This window comes from Schistocerca piceifrons, chromosome 2 (assembly GCF_021461385.2).
Source record: "Schistocerca piceifrons isolate TAMUIC-IGC-003096 chromosome 2, iqSchPice1.1, whole genome shotgun sequence".
Lineage (NCBI taxonomy): Eukaryota > Metazoa > Arthropoda > Insecta > Orthoptera > Acrididae > Schistocerca > Schistocerca piceifrons.
The window spans coordinates 987,932,298-987,950,181 of NC_060139.1; the positions used below are offsets into that span (position 1 = coordinate 987,932,298).

At 36.9% G+C, this 17,884-nt stretch overlaps 1 protein-coding gene across 4 annotated transcripts in view; it reads left to right on the top strand.

The window, feature by feature from the left end:
- LOC124776050 (phosphoinositide 3-kinase adapter protein 1) overlaps positions 1 to 16,801 on the top strand; it is a 481,175-nt gene extending 464,374 nt beyond the window's left edge. For 2 of the 4 annotated variants that reach the window (XM_047250892.1, XM_047250890.1), the window contains exons 14-19: positions 177 to 294; positions 373 to 495; positions 8,822 to 8,919; positions 9,057 to 9,176; positions 13,473 to 13,599; positions 14,957 to 16,800. In XM_047250892.1, the coding sequence (XP_047106848.1) occupies positions 177 to 294; positions 373 to 495; positions 8,822 to 8,919; positions 9,057 to 9,176; positions 13,473 to 13,599; positions 14,957 to 15,240 (870 nt within the window). In that variant the 3' untranslated portion in view covers positions 15,241 to 16,800. Of the gene's footprint in view, positions 1 to 176; positions 295 to 372; positions 496 to 8,821; positions 8,920 to 9,056; positions 9,177 to 13,472; positions 13,600 to 14,956 lie in introns of all 4 variants that reach the window. The other 2 variants (XM_047250891.1, XM_047250893.1) reach the window with 2 other exon arrangements.
- The last annotated feature ends 1,083 nt before the right edge of the window (positions 16,802 to 17,884 follow it).

A 17,884-nucleotide genomic window follows, 5' to 3' on the forward strand; every position in this document is an offset into this window, starting at 1 on the left:
TTGTTAGAAAATTGTTCTCTCTTCAGTAGACTTGATATCCCAACGTTCATGGGATATTCGATTAAAAAAAAAATTAATTTGCTTCCATATTCTTTAATCATTCTTAATTGTAATGTATTTTCACATGCTGACAGGATCAATGAAACAATTTTAACATATTTCCTTTTGTAAAACAGGCACAACTAAATCTAATGAGAGAAGAATACGAACGCATTCAGCGTCAAATGAAAGAACACATGAGGAGACCTACTCCATTCGATCGCATTAGAAATTTCTTCAGAGGCAAAGCAAAAGGTTAGTACAAGTCTTACTGGCTTAAGGTACAAGTGAACAGGATAGTGTAGGTACTCATAGGTTCCTGTTTTGTTGCAGAAGCGAAGGACACCGCAAGTGAAACTTCATCGCAACCAAGTGAGAGCTCCAGGGGGATGAATGGAGATGTACTGTCTGTATGTCAGAGGCCTGCTAGCAGCCTGAGCCTTCACAGTGTTTCAAGTGAGTCAAGTGTAAATCCATCAAGGTGAAAATGAAACAGTGAAACCATCACTAAAATTAAATTTGAGGGTCGTTCAATAAATAACACCCCACAATTTTTTCCTCAGAACACATTAGGAATTAGAAATTTGGTGACAATATCAATCAGCATTTCTCTTGTGTGTACTATTTTTGTACAAAGTCTCCATCACATTCCATGGCCTTACACCAGCATTGTGTAAGAGCACATAGTTCGTGTTGATAAAAGTTCTTGTCCTGTGCTCATAGCAATATTTGTACTGTATGACTTACACTTTCATCATCCTCTCAATGTGTCCACACAGAGAACCCTTTAAGTGGCCCAGACAGACAAACGTTGAGGAGTGGCCCAGTGGTTAGCTCACTGGACTCGCATTCAGGAGGATAGTTCTGCCATCCTGTGTTAGGTTTTCTGTGATTTCCCTAAATTGCCTAAGGCAAATACCAGGATGATTCCTTCAAAAGGCATGGTTGCTTTCCTTCTGCATCCTTCCCTGATCTGAGCTTCTGCTCTATCTCTAATGACCTCATTTCTGTTGGGATGTTAAACACCAATGTTCCACTCCTCCTCCAAACAGACAAAAGCATGAGGGTGCCAGGTTGGGACTATAGGGTGGCTGAGGCAGTGATGTCCAACTCAAGTTGGCATTTTGTTCCCTGGTTCTGAGACTTGGTATGGCTGTGCATTGTCATGTGGGAGTAAGATTTGTTTTTGTTCAACATTCTTGCAGACTGAAAAAGTCAGTCTTCACATATGCCTCTGGATTAACAGTTGACCATTTTGACAACTCATCCACAAGAATGACACCATTGTTATCAGAAAAGAATGTCATCCTGACTTTGCTAGCATTGGGACTGCCTTGAAAATTTTGTGAATGTGAGTGGTGCCAGTCTAGTGACCATCTTTTTGTTTCCAGCTCAAAGTTTCGTCGCCTGTAATGGTCCATGACAGATAGGTCTCTCCATTGGTCTCAAACTGCTCTGGCACTTTGGGTAAAATAGCTTTTCTTTGAATTTTGTGGTGTGTTGTGAGCATTCATTGAAGCCATCTTGGGCACATAATTGGATATCCAAGAGTCTCAGTCACTGCACATGCACTTCCAATGCTCACTAATAGCTTTAGAACCAGTTGTTGAGTTGTGATGCACTGGTCTTCGAGAATAATGGTATTCACATAATTCACCATGTCAGGACATTACATATTGAATATGGCCAGTCATGGGGGTAAGTTTCTGCACTTCCAGCACTCTAACTCTATTTACTCATCATCCAACAGTACTCCTATAAACTGATAAAACACACACACACACACACACACACACACACACACACACACACCCACACACACATATGCATTTATGGGTGTTATCTATGGTTTCTTTCTCTGCAACTGCAAATTCAGTGACAGCATGTTGCTGGTATTGAGTGCCTTATGTAGACACCATTTTGCTGGTTCACTGCATCTCTACCATCTGTCAGAACAGTTCATAACTTTACACACATGCAGAAGAAATTCAAATTTGAAGCCCCTAAAAAGATATTTCCTTACTCTCCTCTTACACTTTTATCTAATACTTCATACTAAGCATTAATGTAACTTTACTGATTTTAAAGAATGCTAAACTTGTCTATACACTGGAAAAGTTAGTGATCTGTCCAACTGAATTTACATCCCCAAATCCAAACAGTCAGATAAATAATAGAAAGAATTGCACATAAGGTACTTTCATACCTTTAAAAAAAAAAAATATCTGGGGGATTTTCAGTTTCCTGTCTGATAACCATTCGTAACTTTTTCACCAAAATATGAAACTCCATCCTGTACCTTAGAAAAGGATGCATAGTTTGCATGGAAATTATTTTTATTTCTAGTATCAAGGTTATGAATTTCACAGTTCATTTTAAATTCATTCTTATTATTAACGACAAATACCAGCAGGGAGGCTCTTCCACAAAATGTTCATGACCATGTCACCTGTATGACTCCCTCTTTGCAATAAACATTTCAAGGAAAAGAGAGAGGTACATGTTAATAGATACACACTGTACAAAAGATGAATGGGGTTCAAAGATTGCATTATAATTTTCCACATTCCTACATTGTCTGCAATGTTCTGTGTCTTCCATATCTGTTGCCTACCTGTTTATTTTCACTTTGTACATCTCTCCTTTTCCTTGTTACCCCAGAAAAGAAACTTCCTTCTTGCATACAGCCACCTTCATCATCTGTCACATCAGTACTGATGTTCCTTCTTTATAACATCTTCACTAGTTTTCAATATAAGGATCCATATACTGACAGAGCATTCACAATGTTCTGTAGTCGTCATTTAACAAAGAAAATTGTGAGCCTGTTTACATACAACTACACAGATGTTGTAGATCAGACTCCCTGCAACTTAACCACTATTTCAGGATATGCACCATTAGGTTAAGCCTCATCCCTCTTTATACAAGTTCCATTCCATGAAGGAAATATTTTCATCCACATATATGAGCTGCTCGGGGGAACAAAATGGTAAGGGCCAAAATCACAGTTTCGGGATACAGCGCATCTAAAGTTTCAATTGATCTGCAAATCTGAATAATTTTTTTTGAACAGTGCTTTTATTCTGTAGTAATTCTAACATCTATCTTCTACTATACAGACATAAATGAAACTCAGAACTGACCAAAACAAATGAAATATACAAAAATTATTACATTACCATACACCATTAACAACACCTAGTGATAGAACATTGCATATTAAATTTTACAGTAAGTCTTCAACACTTTACTGAAACTGCAAAATGATTCATCACTCTCATTACTAAAGTCTTTTTCATCCAAAACTGTTGGCTTTAGTGACAGGATAAATCCATGGTGGACAGGAGGTATGTAATTTAGGAGCGACAGGACGTCAGCAACTTTCTTCTTTTCAATAAGCCTTTGCCCATTGTATTTAAGTCGAAGCATAGGAACTGGTCCTTGTCTTCCACATTTCCTGAAGCTTATTTCATACCAAATGTCATGACAAAATGTCTCGCTGATGAATAAAGATGATGGATATTCGGAGGTCACCTTCCACCTACATACTTTCCTTAGATTGACATCTCGACTATCAACTGTCTTCTTTCTGAAGACAAACGCTTCTTTAGAGTATTGTATTTGATATAAATCCTCTCTTTTCATATTATATACAACCAATGGATTCTTCTTAGCCGACTTCTTGATGATCTCGCACCACTGATCTGGGCTGTACACATCTTGTGCTTGTAGGCGAATGTAATTTTCAGTTGTCGCGAAATCTTTATTGGATGGCAAAATTGTGTGCCCGCTCACGGGGAAGTGGTGTTCAATCACACGAAATCTACCAGTTGAAATTAGATATTTCCAAAACAGTACCATGTTCGAGTTCTTATTTTGGCCACAACAGCACCTTTTCCGAGACGACTTCTTTGTTCCTGAAAGGTTTCTGCAGGAGCAATACACTGTTTGTTGTTTTGGGCAATATGATCTGATTCACTATTAACCTGTATAACAACGAAAACTACTATTACTGTTACCATTATTATTATTACATGTAACAATATAAATGAAAAATGCGGTTTCACACACCACTTAGCCAAAAAGATGTAGCCATTCTAAAATAACCTCAAAATTAACGTACTTCAGGAACATAATGGTATGTACATGCACTTAGCATTATGTTCGTGAAACGTACTAAAGACAGTATATTTACAAAATAACATACCTCTGAGTCATCTGAATCGTTAGGAATGTATTCTGGATCCCTCTCGAAGATATTAGTATCATTGGAAGTATATTTCTTGTCTTCTGCCATGTTCACTGTTGCCATAATCTCAGAGATGTTTTTACTTGTCGCCATTCTCTCTGTCACTTACCATTATGTTTCCGCAACATACGGACAGTGGCGCTTACCATTAAGCTCGGTCCTGATGTCTGTTGAGTGAATTTGGGACTACTAGTAAGTTTACTGCATTGTGCATCCCACAGGTTGTGTCATTAGCCATCTACCGCAAAATACACGGCGATGGCGCTTACCATTGTGTTCCCCCGAGCAGCTCATATTATTGCTTGCTTATAAAACAAAATTATTGCGTAGAGAAACAAACGAATTATCAATTGCTGTTACAGCTTGAATTACAAAATTAGTGACTCTTTTTATCATCAGTGTAGAGTTATAGTTTCCCAGTTAATGTTCTATTTCCTTCTGTTAATGTATAACATGTCACAGAGAACATCATTCATGTCCTTGCTCTGGCAGTGAGGTCATCCTGGATCATGTACATCCAACAGTTTCTGAGTCTTCCTAAAGGACATTTTCCTTCCACCTCTCTTTACACATTTATTCTTGCTGTTCTTGTAGATTCCTAACTTCATTACATGCATGTACCACCATAGTCTGGATGTGCTGATTCAGTCTAAAAGGGATATCTTGATTCCACCTTTCTTCAGCACTCCCTCATCCCTTAAATTATCCATCTTGGTCTTCTGGATGGTGGAGATAAAGGAATTTAATTTCCAATGCCTGGGGTCTTGATAACTCTATCTTTGTGAGGGTTCATGCTTTGAAATAATAGGTCAGTACTGCTATGAAGTAGCTGGTGACCATCACTGATCTTCCTTTCTCTGGAATCATGTCATCCTATAAAAGGTTTCCCTTTTGCACTCTGTTGTTAATCTGTCAAATCAAATTATCCCTGGACATTATAGTTTGAGGTACAGAAAACTGTTCATACACTCTAGCTGGGGGTCTACTAGTTTCACACTTGCAGGATGTTCATCTCTGGTGACTGCCATCAACACTGTCTTTGCCTCATTGATGTGGAGGTTGTATTCCTGGAACTGTGATTTCTGCACATTGAGTCTCGTTTCAACTCACTCTTCTGTTTCACCCCCGATCATGTCATCATCACATAAGACAACTGCATTAAGTTCACCAAAACTTTTCTTTGTGTTCTTTATTATACTTGTAACAGTGATGGACAGTAGTGTGGACAGTGAACTGCTGCGGTGAACTCCACGCTTGATCTGAAACCATGAAGATTATTCCTGTCTAACTTGTGCATGACTAGCCCAGTCCTTGTACATGTGGTTTTTCATTACCAGTCCTTCACATACATTCCTTCTTCTCAAGCACTCCTTGATATTCTCTCTTGCAACATTGTCAGATGCCTTCTTTACATCAAGGGATAGTTGCATTCCTTGTTTTCTCCCATTTTTTTCAGTCACCATGCAGATATTGAAAATTAAATCCATTGTTTATCTCTTACTTCTGATGCAATACTGCTCCTCTTCCAATGACAGTTTATAATAATTCTCAGTCTTTGCTCTATGGCTTTTTTAGAATTTTCAACCCACATGACAGCAGGGCCATTCCTCAATAATTAGTGAGATTTTGTGTGCTTAAACAGAGTATTTTTCTTAAACAGAGTATTCTAACACTCTTGCTACAGTCTGGTGGCATCGTGTTGTCTTTCCATACTACACCGAATGTTCTGTGCAGCCACTGTACGCCCACATTCACGACATCTGCAACTGGATATTTTCATTCAGGCATAGATTTTAAGGCTCTCTCTGTTTCTGCCCAAGTGATGGGAAACTCCTTGCAGTAGGTTTGAATATCTGATTCTGTGTTGTACTCTTCAATTGATACATCCAGTAGTTGGTTGAAATTGTCCTTTTGAGCTTCTCTGATGTTACTTTCTTTTCCAAACAGTTTTCCATGTGGATTTTCAGGTGTCTTTATGGCATTCACTGGTTTCTTTTTACCTTTGATGACACTATACAGTTTCTTATCATCTCAGCTATTCTCTTCCAGTTTCTGAGTGAACATCGGCCACATTTTGGTCTTTTCTTTTGCAACTTTTCATCTTTTAACTTCCAGTTCTAATTTTTGTATATATGCTCCAGATCACTGATCTTTGCTACGTTGTTAGTAAGTTCCAGTTTCATTTTTTTCAAACTCTTTCTTTTTATGAAAGATTCTTTTCTTTTATTGCTGTTCTCACTCTTTCATTCCATCAAGACATTTCCTTTTCCCTTGTTTTTACACTTGTGTTTGCATTAACTTACATTGTTTTCTTTGTCAAGGTGTCACGTAGTCTACTTTATTCATCCTCTTCAGTTTTCGCTCTACTGGTATAAGAGTTATTTATCCAGTTCTGACAATTAGCTGTTTTATCTATTTTGTTGTAGTTCAAATAATACGAATTTTAACATTTTCCAATTCTCTGATTTTGGTATGTGGATGTTTTTCAAGTCTGCTACTAATAGGTGGTCACTGTCAAGGCTCTCACTGGTTATTACCCTAACGTCTGTAACAAATCTATTTCTGTCGTCACCTATGATGACATAAGCTCTTACAATACTATGATGTCAGTCCTAGCTGTATCTTGTCTCTGTCTTTACTTGAACCTCCTATATTTTATGACCAACTTGTTCCTCTAAAATCCAGGAGATGTTCACACTTCACATTTCTTCTACCATATCAATAGCATACCGACATATTCTTAGGTCCTTTTCTATATGTACCACCTGTGCATCCAGACCTTGTATAATTATGGTTCTGTCTTCACTAATGACCTTTTTCAGAGTGCCTAGAAAATGAATTTTTATCATCCTGGCAATATCCAGTTTGCGGTACAGACATCTGTGCCAGAATTAGTTTTTCTTTGTGAAATGCACAGTTGCCCTCATTATTATCTCATTTATTAATTGAATGTCTGTGACTGCTTCCAGGTTGTCATTGCCATGACAGTACAGCATATACTGTTTCCTTAATTTCTTTGTCACCGTTCCCTTTCCACGTGTTTTGCAGTACCCATACCATTCTTTTCCTTCTTTTCATTAGATCACCAGTTCTTCACACATTCCTGTGAGGGTGAGGAAATGATGATCCGAATCTGTATTAGTTGTCTCCTGTGGGGTTTGTTTATGGCTGCATGGTCCTGCCCACCATCAAGCTGTAAGTCACTGTCCATAGCAGTAGTCTGCTTATGTTGACATTTTAATCAGGTTGAATGCATTCTGAGGCTCTTGTATGTGTTGAAAGCAACTATAACTGAAGTCTTTTACTGGCTTGCTAACATCATCAAGAATTTCACTTCGGAGTTTTCTCCCTTGTCTTTTAGGCATCACCTGCCATATATAAAAGGCAACATATTTTTGATAAATTTAAGAGGACTTTACTCTGCTCAGAACTTATCAGCCTACTAAGGGAGAACCTTTCACTTGCAGCCACCGGTTCTCCCTTAGTGGGTCAGATTTGGTACTGGCTTTCCAACACTCCGGCAGAGAATTGCATGTAGTACTGTCAACTGTTGCATACGGTAGCAGGAAGGCTCCCGACCTGCATATTTTCTAAAACTGAATTTGAACCTTCAAAGTATGGTGGCATATGAAATGATGATATTAGAGATGATTCTCTTAAGCTCATCATGTTATTAACTTCCCACCTATTAGGTAACAAGTTTCCTTCATTCCATATAATAAAATTGGTACCTTAGCACCACTTCATGCTGACTTGAAAAAATACCTAGAGGTATTTGCAAGCAATTAACATGCTTGTGAAATTAGCATATCTCTTTTATTTTCAAAATTGTGTGAAAAAGGAGATTATTCCCATGACAGATGAGGGAAGTAGAGAGAATGTTTGGCATACAGTGTTATTGTATTGACATGTAAAGCCCACAGCCAAATCCCTCAATCGGTCTTAGTGACAGTTGTACAGCTCAGATGGTGAGTAGTCATTTGGCCAGGTTTGCATCAGTAAAGCACATTTTTAATCGAAATTCACAAAATTATGTCAGAGCATACTCAGAGGTGCAGTGCAATATATGCATATTTACTTAAAAATGTGTGCTGTACTTGGGAATTCCACTGCTTCTCATTGCATATGACATTACATTGAAGTATTTTCTTTGTATCATTTGCTCTTATATATGTACAGAGGAAGTTTTCAAAATACGACATTACAAATTTCAAAGAACATCTCTATTAAATCGGTATTTTAGTTATTTAAGGATGATAAATAACACACGTCAGACAACCACAATATAATTTTAAATAAATTTTATTCAACCATAGTATGAGAAAAATAACATCACTCTGTCAAAGGTGCATTGGCAAATGATATACTTTATTTAAATAACATTAGAAAGACTTTATAATTAATTAATTTCACTGCCTCAGTTTTGCCAAGAGAAGCCATTCTGAAATCATGAAACAAGAAGAGGAATTTGTTTATGTACTATTAGTCATATATCCTGTGATCGTACAATATTGTTGTTATTAATTGAAGGTTCGTCAACATCCTCTGGCCGTATGAGCACAGTGAGTGGCTGCAGCGGAACAAGCATGGGTGACAGTGGAACACATTCAGATACTGAGGACAGAAAGGTACTAAAACGTACATACTGAAGCTACAACATTTATTACTGCAATTGGCTTACTCAGTTCACTGTAATAATAGTAGATGTTAGTGAGATACTATTAGATGTAATATATTCTAGGTGCTAAAAATGTCTATTTTGCAGCACATCTGTGACTTCAGCAAAATGAATGGAAGAACGACTGTTCAGAATTATGAAGTTCCTCCAGCACCTCGACCACTTCAAGCAAAATGGCAGTCTCCCCATTTGGCGACGTGCATAGAGGTAGGTAATGAAAAAGGACTTAACATTTATTTGAGACTGGCTGTCAGGAGACATGTCAGTGATAAATGTTGTGATTATATTACTGTGATAAGCAATTTGATGGGTGTTACTTGACACAAAAATCATGTTTGTTAGTCCCTAGGTTTAATTTGAAGTGAAGGAACCTGAAGGAAATTCTCTTTCTATAAATAAATCTCTTGCAGACTCATATTCCAAGACTTTGAGAATTAGCTTTTATATTCCAACATGTGCATCAGGTTCTTTTTTTTTAAAAAATGAAAGGATTCGTCTGGTGCATGATGATCATCATGGTAGTATATATGGTGGTGGTCAGACAGCAGTGCACACCTCTAGTGTGCTGTCCTAAGGGTTCAGCAAGGAGATGGGCTAGTAGCATAAGCAAATATCTTATTACTCTCTTCACTGTTGAGGAATTTAAAATCTGTGCAGTGTTAGGTAGCAGCCTTCATCCTACTTTCTAGCCGTACAGTCAACATTTCAGCAATGGGTTTGCTTTTTCTAGCAGGCAGGAATTAACTGAACAGAATAGTGTGAAGTACAGGCCTACATGAACCTGACTGAGCTTGCCTGGGACCAGTTGAAACATACAGTGCATCATCACAGGAACCCTGTTTATATCTGAATAATGTAAGGAGAGGTTATTCTAGAGAGTAGGATGAGCTTGGGCAGAAATGCCTCAGTCACCTTCTGGACAACATGCCAGGGAGGCCTCAAGCAAGTTGAAGCACATGAGGTTGATCAGTGAAGTATCAAAAGTTACCCAGCACCAGAATGCCTTTACTGTGGTATGATTTCTTTTATTTTTTTTTATTTTTTAAAACTCCACAGTAAAGTTAATTTCTTAATCTCACAAATTTTCTTCTTTCATTCCCTACTCTCTGTGAATATAAACCCATACATGTTTTGCAGATATGTAGATCCTGCAAAAAAATTTTTTTTGAGGAGTTTTTTGTTTTCTGATGGTGATATACAAGGTGTGACAATAAAGTAATGAGACTGATTTTCTTTGCAAGATGTGGCAACCCTGTAGGCTTGCGTAGGCACAATATCTTTGACCTTGGTCTATAAGCTGTTTCTAGTCCAAGCGGCACATCGATGCAACCGCTCAGTCGTGAGTTGTGCTGTAATAAGTTAACATGTGTTTTTGTGCCTCTTGTCACGGAAATGGAACTGCATAATATTGCGCAATGGTATGCCATTTATTTTTGCACTAAATTGGGTGAAAACGTGATGACAACTTACGGTAAGCTTCAGAAAGCTTTTGGAGAGGAGGTTATGTCAAGAGCTCAAGTTTTTCGTTGGCATAAAATGTTAGGGAAGGCAGAACGAATGTTGAAGATGAAGACCACAGTGGACGACCATCAACCTCACAGATGGATGTCAACTTGGCCAGGATGCATGAACTCGTACGATCTGATCGAAGATTATCTGTGAAAATTATTGCAGAACTGAACATCAATCGAGAAATGGTTCGTCTAATAATAACTGAAGATCTTGGTATGAGAAAGATTTGTGCAAAAATGGTCCCCAAAAATCTCTCCCCACAACAGCGAGAAACACAGAAAAATGTGACAGTCGATCTGTTAGAGCAAACGGAAATCAATCCAGAATTGTTGAGCTGTGTTATCACTGGTGATGAAAGTTGGTTTTCTCAGTACGATCCAGAGACAAAACACCAAAGTTCGCACTGGTGCTCAAAGGGAATGCCCAGACCAAAAAAAGCTCACATGTCAAAGTCAAAAGTGAAATGTTTCTTTGATTCCAAGAGCGGGTGCCTCCTGGACAAACAGTTAACCAATATTACTACAAAGAAATTTTAGAAAGACTTCATTAAAGAGTTCTTCAAGTCAGTGCCAACATTGCTGATAATTGGATTCTGCATCATGATAATGTGCCATCCCATACTGCTCTGTCAGTACAGCAATTTTTAACCTCAAAACAAATTTCAGTACTACCACAGCCACCTTATTCACCAGATATCGCTCCGTGCGACTCTTTTCTATTTGCAAGAGTCAAAACGGTGGTCAAGTGAAACCATTTTCAAACAGCACTAGATGTCCAAAAAGTTGTGATGAGGATCTTGGAGGATATTACCAGAGATGAGTTCCAGAAATGTTACCATGAATGGCAGAAGTGCTGGAAAAAGTATGTGCCATCAGAAGGGAACTACTTTGAAGGAGACATCACTAAACTTGACTAAAATGGGAAGCAACATTTTTTTTCACATCAGTCTCATTACTTTATTGTCGCACTTCATAATGGCCTTAGTGCAGAAAAACTCCAACCATAAAAGATAGAATGTAAAGGGGAAAGTTTTGAAGGTAGGTCAGAAAATCACAGTTAGCAAGCATACTGAAAATAAAATTGTACAAATTAATGATAAATTTGTAGAACCAGTTGAAGAACTTTTGTATTTTTGGCAGTTGAAGACATCAATTATATTGATAGCAAAAGATATACACAAAGATAATATGTCTTGAAATGTTTTGGATGAAATGTATAGGGTTTTCAAACCTGTGTCCCAAAAGAAAGTTTGTAGTCAGTGTTAACACCAGTTTTGACACATGGAAATGAGATACAGACCTGTATATAAAAACATTTTTAAATTTTGGGTTACTTCATGGGCACTGGACGTACGTATGTTATCGAGAGAAACAGTGAAATGGACAGGTGGATCAGACTGTAGACTGGGATGGGAAAAGTAATTATGACTCTTATGGAAGTGAAATAATGAAAAGCCTAGGAAGAAAAAACAACAACATGGAAAGGATAGATTGTTACTCAGTACAGAGGGGAAGCACTGAGTCACAGACAAGCACAGTGAAAACAATATTAGAAATATTTAAGCTTTCAGACAAAGGCCTTCCTCAAAAGTAAAACTCTCTCTCTCATTCATACAACAGTTCATACACACGTGGCTTAGCGGCCGTATGTGTGTGTGTGTGTGTGTGTGTGTGTGTGTGTGTGTGGTGAAATGATGTTATATGTACCAAGAAAGATCCTTAAAGATCCTTAAAATCAGAGACAGAATAGCTGGCAAGTATTTATTTCATAAGGCACTATTCGAGTACTGCTAATAACTGCTTTTTGTACAGTTAATTGCTTCTTCAGGGAGCAAAGTAGGATAGGTTTTGGAGTTTTAAGGCTGAGGGGCAGGTCACTGACACCACAGAATGAAAGGGACCTACCTACTGTTAGATAATTTCGAGACAAAGATTGTATTTGGATTACGTAAGGTAAGAAAACGAAGGTGGGATGTAACAGCTTGTCAATGATGAGATTGTGAGGGTTAGAATAGATGCTCGCATTTGGAAAAGAAATTAGACTGTGTCCTTCTCAGAGGGACCCTTCAAACATTTGCCATAAGCAGTTTAGCAAAACCACAGAAGACCAGACCTGGACTTGACCTGGTGTTGTTCTGAAAGCAAGTACAGTGTCTTATCACTAGTGGCCAAGTGGTTCTAGCTGCTACAGTCGGGAACCGTGCGACCGCTGTGGTCACAGGTTCGAATTCTGCCTCGGGCATGGATGTGTGTGATGTCCTTAGGTTAGTTAGGTTTAAGTAGTTCTAAGTTCTATGGTACTGATGACCTCAGATGCCAAGTCCCATAATGCTCATAGCCATTTGAAATATTTCTTTTCAGTTAAGTTCATGTGGGGGCAAGAAAACCAAATAGAGAAGTCTTTCAGAAAGTCATACACCATGAGAAAGGATATGTTTGTGGGTCATCTGTGAAGGAAATTAGGAATTTTTTATTGGCTGTGAAAATAGAAGTAGATGGGACATTCAGAGGATCATTTAAATAGTAGTATATGTAAAACAAATTAATATGGATGCCTGATGCCGTAAGTACATTAAGATGAGAAGATTAACAAAAGATAGGATGATGGCATCAAACCTATTAAAAGACAGATGACTTTAAAATAAGGACATGTTAATTCCCCTGGTTAACAATAAAACAGAATGTCATTAATATCATTCATGCATTTTGTAGTAGCTGCTACTCTATACTATTGTACTTTCTGATTCATTTCACATAGCTAAATGGCCTCCTTGAAGATTGTATCTGTTGGACAAAATGTGTGGATTAGTGAGTGTTTTCTTGTGTAGGTATTAAGCAGATCTTAAACCCAAAAGAGAAAATTTTAGCTGTGTAGGGGTGCTGGCAAAAAGATGAACAGTGTTGTTAAGATATTCAATACAGTAATATTTATGACCTTTAAGGTAACTTTCGTATCCACAAATTTTGGTTGACATCAGTGCACTGTTTACAGGACCGACCACCACAGCCAGTGCCTCGCCCAGATTTGAATGGAGAGAGCATACCAGTAGATTCTGAAGAACGCGCCAGCTATGGTAGTTACATAGCACCAGATAAACTAGCTCCACCGGGCAGCACTGGTAATCATAATTTTAATTTCCATGATTTGCTTTACTCAGTGACATTAAATCAGGTAATGCATTTGATGCAAGTAGTTTCTTTCTGCATGCCCATTTGATTCCAGATTAATGGACTGCAAACTGTATTTTAAAATGCTTCATGCTAGATGTTACAGAATGGTATTGCAGTTCTGTTTCACATTACTTATAAGTGAGAGACTGAATTATAATTCCAGCATTTCAGTCAATTAAAAAAAAGAAAGGAGTTTTTTTTTATACAATGTCATTGTAATTATTGGACTTTTTGTTAATGGTTCACACATTTTACAATTGATGATATGTGGGCTTCTGTCACTGGTGTTCAGAGAAGTTGTGAGTAAAAATGTACCTGATAATACAGTACACAACAATTCTATTAGCATGGTCGTGTTTGGAGCATTTAAAATAACAATTACTGCATACCAGTCACCAGTAACATATGTTGTTGTAGATCACTACATCAGTTAATCACTAAATGACTGTCAGACAGATTATGTGCAAGAACTGCAGTGCAGTGAAACAGTGGAATCGGTACAACAACTTTTTACAGTTACTTTGGTACTGGTAGTGATCAACAGGAAAGGAATCTGCACATTGTTTGACTGTATTTATGTTGAATCTCCTCTCAAAATGCTTCATTCTTAATGTAGTTTATTAATAATGACAGGTGAGTATGCTTGTAACCATCCTCAAATTAGGTATCTTCTGCAAATCCTCTACAATACATGAGGTTGTAACAATATATGAAATAGTTTTTGCTATCCATGAAAGAATACTTGAAAAATTTGTGTGCTATGGTGTGTTGAAATTTCTGCTATGATACTGAGCCAGGATAGTTCCAAAAGCTTTAGCTGTATAACAAAGGATTTGATACCGAAGTGATTATACAGTTAAATCACATACTCTGTCCTATTTCAAGCTTGCCTTCTTTGTTCTTATTTATTTTTATTTACACTGTAGCCTAGTGTATAAGAACATAGTGGATGTTTCTTAGACATTCACAGTGATCTCCGTCAAATAAAATACTGTAGTGCCAACATCCCATTTTACGTAATTTTGAAGTGCAGTTGTAAGCTGAACACATCATATTGGTGGCTTGTGTTGCATACATGCTTGGATGATTAGAATGAGCATGGCGTTGTTCAGTAAAGAGGCTTAAATAGTTTATTGTTTGCCATTGAAGTTTGACACCTTTGATCTTTTTCAGAGTAGTGATGCATTTATTGGAATGCCACAAAAGTATAATTAGCATGTGTTATTGTTCATTGACCAAGCATACTGTACAGCAGTGAACGGTAAGAGTATTGGCTAATAATAAGTTTGGCTTACTTGGTTACAGGTCGAACTCTTATGCTGAAGTCTCCAGTTAGCAGAAGGAAGGGATACATTCAGACTGAAGATACCCAAACAGAAGCAGAATACTTGAAAATTGAGGCATCTGAAAATAATGAGAAAGACACTGTAACCCCACTAACACCAAATTCCCCAGCACCTGACTACATGAATGTGCATGTTGGCATTGAATCTAACTTTCCTGACTACATGAATGTTGAAATTTCAAACAACGTTAACCCTGCACCCCCTATTCCACCCCGAGGTAAGATTACTGATTTCTTGACATAAAATTTTCAGAAGCTTCTGGTATTTTTTCTGTAAAAAGGAAGGATCCTATTTTGTACTGACAGTACTATAACCACATGACAAATAAAGTCTATTTGCTTTACAGTTCCTTAAAAAAATGAAGATATGGACATCAAAGATCAGTAAAGCATTTGAGGAACAAAAAGAGATTGTTTAATAAGGTGACATAATGTGCCATGTTGTGCAGCTGAATCTACATAAAGAAAAGACGTGGAAATTTTACTATAACATACAATTGTCTAGTCTGAACTACACTTCTGCTTCCAGATATATGAGTGTTGTGCAGTGTCTGTTGTACATTAATTTGCATGTATTTCAGACTGAACATACTGTTTGTGTCACTATGTTCAAGTGAATGCTTTAAATGCTTGTGTTGGTGAATAATTTTAATTTACGTTTGGAAGGCATAGAATTTTTGCTGTATTTTTGTGACTGAAAATAATGATTCCATTTACGCTGAGTAAATCTTGTAATATTTATTTCAAGTGCATTCAAATTCAGAGAGTTCATTTGTGGGAAGAGGGGCCTAAAACACTGTGTGGTACAGAAATTCTGTTTCTTTTCATAAATGTTATATGTAGAACATTCATTCCTCTTGAGTCCACATATTATGTACATGTTGTTGCATATTGTATAAATGTTTTATAGAAACATATTTTTGTACATTAGGCAGGTATTTATGTAAACTGATTATGTAATTAATTACAGTTATGTAATTAAACTTAAGTATGACTTTCCCCAATTATGCAAATAATAGTCAATAGTTTAGTGGTATTTTTATGCACAATTTTCACATTATTTGTGAAAATTTCTATTGTATATATTAAATGTAATTTATAAATGCATGAAGCATTACTTTTATGTAACTTTCCCAAGCTCAGAGCTGGTGTGTATAATGATGCTAGGGTCAGAGGCTGTTACTCTGGTGGGAACAAGAACTACTACAGTGAAATAATTATTTTGCAGCTGTGCAAAATTTGACAATAATGTTTAGCAGAAATGTACATCATCATTACTTCAAATCCATTTTTCATGTGGCTCATTTTTATGGACTGTTGTGGATAGCAGCTTTGTACTTTATAATGTGTCATCATTTACAGTGAATGTGGAATTGTTTAATAGGAAATTTAGGTTTAATTGTGTGAAAATAAATCTGAATCCACTCATCTCAAAATAACTGTATAATTTAAGTTATTTTTATACTGAGTTATACAAATATTTGCCTGTTTATCAGTGAATTGAGTTATTTTCCATACAAATATATTGTCAGATCCCACCATCTGCTTGTATAAAAGCCTGAGTAAAAATGAACTCTACCAGCATAATTTGAGATTGTATTTCTGTGAGATATTTGTAGTAATGTCAGTGTGCTGTTCGTGTATGTATGTAATGTGAATTTGATATTTGATATTTGTGCCTAATTGAAATAATAAAATACAAAAAGAAAAAACTTTTTTGATGAAAATCACTGTACATTATGATAATGTTTGGAAGTACAGAGAGTTCATAGATAGTTTCTGAATGCATATTGCTGTGTGCTGTCAGAGTGACAAGAGAGGACAAGTGTTGTTGTGTTATAGAAAGAAGAGTGATGGGAAAATTTCAGAAACACATTGAATTTTCATTGTTTTTGTGAGCAGCTCATATTTATTTGTTATTAGTGTTCAAACTGCCATAAAATATTCTTTCAAAATTTTATCTACACTTCTCACACTGTTTGTATTCTCCCTCTACCCTCTTGCACATCAGTATAATCTCAGAATAACTTTTTAATTCTCTTAAGCTGCAGCTCAATTTTTTTCTCCAATCTGTTCCTTCATCTGCCCACGCTTTATATTTTTATAAATGAATAATCTTTTTTCTGCAAAATGACTTCTGTCCCTTTATTGATCATTGTATATTCGTATTCCCTTCTCTTGAAGATAAGCTATAATAATGTTTTCCAATCTAATACTGCAGACATTAAGTGGTTCAGAAGATTTCAAAAGATAGAAAATCTGAGTCAGTTATAGATCCTAAACATCTTGTAACCTCTGTAGAAAGTTGAATCTAATCTGATTAAACAAAATCTAACAGTTCATAAAGGATTAAAATTTAATTTAAACTTAAGCTGTGTCTTAATGTTTATTCAATCAGTCAATAGAATAATTAATTACTTGAGAAAATCAGATTAGAAAACTTTACAAGCAGCACTGTGGTGTCTTGCCTGCCAGGTCCCACAAGGAGACTCAGCTCAGGAGGTGGCTGACCTGCCTTGTCTCAAACCCATGTCTGCACCTGGTGATGCCCAGTCATCTTGTTGTCTGGTGTGGCCCTAGCATGATGGAGGTGCTGCTGGATTCTGAATACCTCTGCCTCAAAATCTTCTACTGTTTATATGGCTCCAGTGTGCATTTGTTAACTAAAACTCCACGTTCAGTCACATAGCTTGTAACAAGTATTTTGCCCTCGTGTGGTGACAGCGTCCTGCCCATTCCAACTATTACTGCTTAGATTAGATTAGATTAGTTTTTCGTTCAACAGATCTGTGCTGAGGACATCCTCGTGGATGCGGAACATGTCTTTTTTAAAATCTGAAATAACAATACTAATAGTATGAATATATACATCATTTGTTTCTATTAAA